At 43.9% G+C, this 2,923-nt stretch overlaps 2 protein-coding genes across 7 annotated transcripts in view; both read right to left on the bottom strand.

Annotated features, from left to right (window-relative positions):
• Window positions 1-2,923, bottom strand: part of LOC122557968 (excitatory amino acid transporter 2-like) — a 510,588-nt gene that overhangs the window by 112,422 nt on the left and 395,243 nt on the right. The window lies entirely within an intron of this gene.
• Window positions 1,148-2,923, bottom strand: part of pdhx (pyruvate dehydrogenase complex component X) — a 206,131-nt gene continuing 204,355 nt past the window's right edge. For all 4 annotated transcript variants that reach the window (XM_043706270.1, XM_043706268.1, XM_043706269.1 and 1 more), the window contains one exon: window positions 1,148-1,582. In XM_043706270.1, the coding sequence (XP_043562205.1) occupies window positions 1,318-1,582 (265 nt within the window). In that variant the 3' untranslated portion in view covers window positions 1,148-1,317. The remainder of the gene's footprint in view (window positions 1,583-2,923) is intronic.

Genomic DNA, 2,923 nt, shown 5'->3' with positions numbered 1-2,923 from the left:
TACATTCCAGCAGGGCTGTTAACCTCTGTTAAATATGCACAAGGTCATTTACAACTATAGCTAATAATGTCCAGTCATAGGCTAAGTCACTCAAATTTCAATTTGAATGAACACAGGAACAGTTCTGTACAATTATGTCAAATAGTTGGTTGATGGGAATTAAAGTAATCAAGACAGTTATACTATCCTGGCTTGGCATTTGTGATTTTAGGTCTGTAAAGCCTTTGATTGTGTTTGTCTTTTGTTAACTCGCTCTTGTCTCTATTATTCTTGATTTATAGACAGAACAAACCAGCTCCTTCACTGTTCAGGAGCTTGGCATCTACATAGTACAGATGGAAGTGCAGAGTCACTAAATGGTAATGGGAATCCTGGACGCTCACTGACCCGTTTGTAAGACAAAGCCAGGTATTTTGGCCATTTCTACAGGAACTGAGTTCCCAGCACTCTCGTTTACTGACTCGGGATCGTATTGCAGCTTGTGTAAACTTGCTGTACACTCTCGGGCTGCTGCCTTTCTTGTTTAACAACCAATCAGATTTTTGTTTTGGAACTGCAGTTTGTGAAGTGCTTCGGGATATCCTGAAGATGCAAAAGGCACTTCATTAATGCAAGTGTTTCTTTCTTTTCAGGGATGCATGGGGGGAAAAAAAGACCATTTGATTGTTGGTGCAACTGTTTGTAAATGAAATGTACAGAGTGGATTACAGCCATTGACTTCATGACAGCTCACTTGTGACTCCTTTAGTTACAGGAGGTGGTACCTTTGGCTTGAGACCTGAAAGTTTAATTTACAGGTTTCAGCACTGTCTTGCCATCCACCCAACACTACTCTGAAATATCAGTGACAGAAAAAAAATAACCTACTCACCGCCTATTTAGACTGTAGCAGGGAGGCCGTTGAATTTTTTTTGTTAAGAAGCAGGAATGATGGTAGATTTGAAGGAGAGGAAGACAACATCTGAACCAATAACAACACCATCCAACGCTGGGAGAAAGGAGAAGGTGAATGGTCAGCAGTTTATTTGGAGTAAGATTGAGGGAACACGGAGTCTTCTGGACAAGTTGAACTCAGACTGGGTTTTTCACTGCCGCCAGGCAGAACAAAGCTGGCTGTAGTGATAATGAGATGAAGATGGCAACCCAATGAAACAAATAACAAACAGTTATTTTATTTGGCCTTACACACAGGATGCAGTAAAGGCAGGATAGGCATTCACCTGCATTGTCACAAGACTAAAAATAAAATAAATTCTGCTTTATAAGTACAATGTCTTCCATGTAACATCTCTAATCCCTTGCATGGTGAGGTGCAGCCTAGAACACAGCTAATAACTTTGGATTTTCCAGGTTAAGCTTGAAGCTCTCCAAAAACTGAGATGCAAGCTCATCGTCCACCAGCCGGCCATCGCTGGACAGGGTGACGGTCATCATGTCCTTCCGGCAGAGGGTGCGGTTGCCTTTGTCATCTTCGCAAATTGTCAGGTCATGGCGGGACTGCCCGATGGCTAGGATGCAAGCTTGTGGTGGATTAATGATGGCACTGAAACCGCTGATTCCGAACATTCCCAAATTGGAGATGCTGAGAAAGCAGGACGAAAAAAAAATCAGTATCTGTTATTTTTCCAGGGAGTTTAAACACCCTGCCTTAAGTCAGTGAGCAACTTCTGTCAATAGAGCTCAATCAGCCGTGTACAACAAAGTTTAGTGCTTGCTCCTGTATTGAATTCTGCGCTCAAAGTAAATGTCCAAACAGCTAATCATCATTCATCCCACACATCTACCAGGCAATGGTCATCCCCAGAAAGAGAGAATCTTAACCATCTATCCTTGAAATTCCAGATGAGCTGGTGGGGGGCTTCTTCAGCCCTTCCTGAAGAAGGGCTTATGCCCGAAACGTTGATTCTCCTGCTCCTCGGATGCTGCCTGGCCTGCTGTTTTTCCAGCATGACATTTTTCGGCCCCAGGATACTACAATCTCACTCCCGCCAGGCAGATGTTTGTTACGAGGAACTTTGAAGTTCCTAAATCTGCCCTCTTCATATACACAGTGATTTATAATCTTTATTAGATATTAGCTTGAGTCTAATTTTAGCATGCGGCTGGTAAAATATTTAATGCATTAAAGATTAGACGATGGTTCTGATGAATAAGTTCCTTCAGCGCATTTCATCTACTCCTTCACAATGAGTCATGTAATTGTCCATAATATCTCGTTCTGACTGAAAGGTTTGCTGTTCTGCATAAACGTTGTCACACCTTGGAAAACTTGGCCCAATCTCATGCAGATTGCCACTTAGCCCCTTCTTTTCACGAAAGGAGGGAGCTCTACATTTCTGACAGGAGATTCTGCTCCGGGCTCTGCGAAATATGGAGCTGTATTCCATTCTAACAGTTCCTTCAGAGTGTAGAACTGTCAGAGGAAGGAAACTACGCCCTCTCTCCACATTCACAACAGTCAGAGCTCCCATGTCTCTCTCAGCTACTTCGACAGCTGCTGTCAAACAGTACAAACATAAGATCAGAGAGAGGTTAGTGTCCAAGGGAGAGCAGAGAGCCAGATGGGTAAGAGGGGAACATGCAAAGTGGATTTGTGGGTAGGGCACCAGGAAGTAGGGAACCAGGGTGAAAGGTGCCTAGGGGACCAAGAAGATGCTGAGGTAATGTAGGGAAGGTGAGAGAAATTGGGTCTGGTGGAGATAGGGTAGGTTGGGCATTAAGGTTATAGAGTCAGAGATGTACAGCATAGAAACAGACCCTTCGGTCCAACCCGTCCATGCCAACCAGATATCCCAACCCAATCTAATCCCACCTGCCAGTACCCGGCCCATATCCATCCAAACCCTTCCTATTCATATACCCATCCAAATGCCTCTTAAATGTTGCAATTGTACCAGCCTCCACCACTTCCTCTGGCAGCTCA

Source organism: Chiloscyllium plagiosum, chromosome 16, assembly GCF_004010195.1.
Source record: "Chiloscyllium plagiosum isolate BGI_BamShark_2017 chromosome 16, ASM401019v2, whole genome shotgun sequence".
NCBI lineage: Eukaryota > Metazoa > Chordata > Chondrichthyes > Orectolobiformes > Hemiscylliidae > Chiloscyllium > Chiloscyllium plagiosum.
Note: the sequence above shows the minus strand (reverse complement) of the source record. Positions and strands in the feature narration are given on the sequence as shown.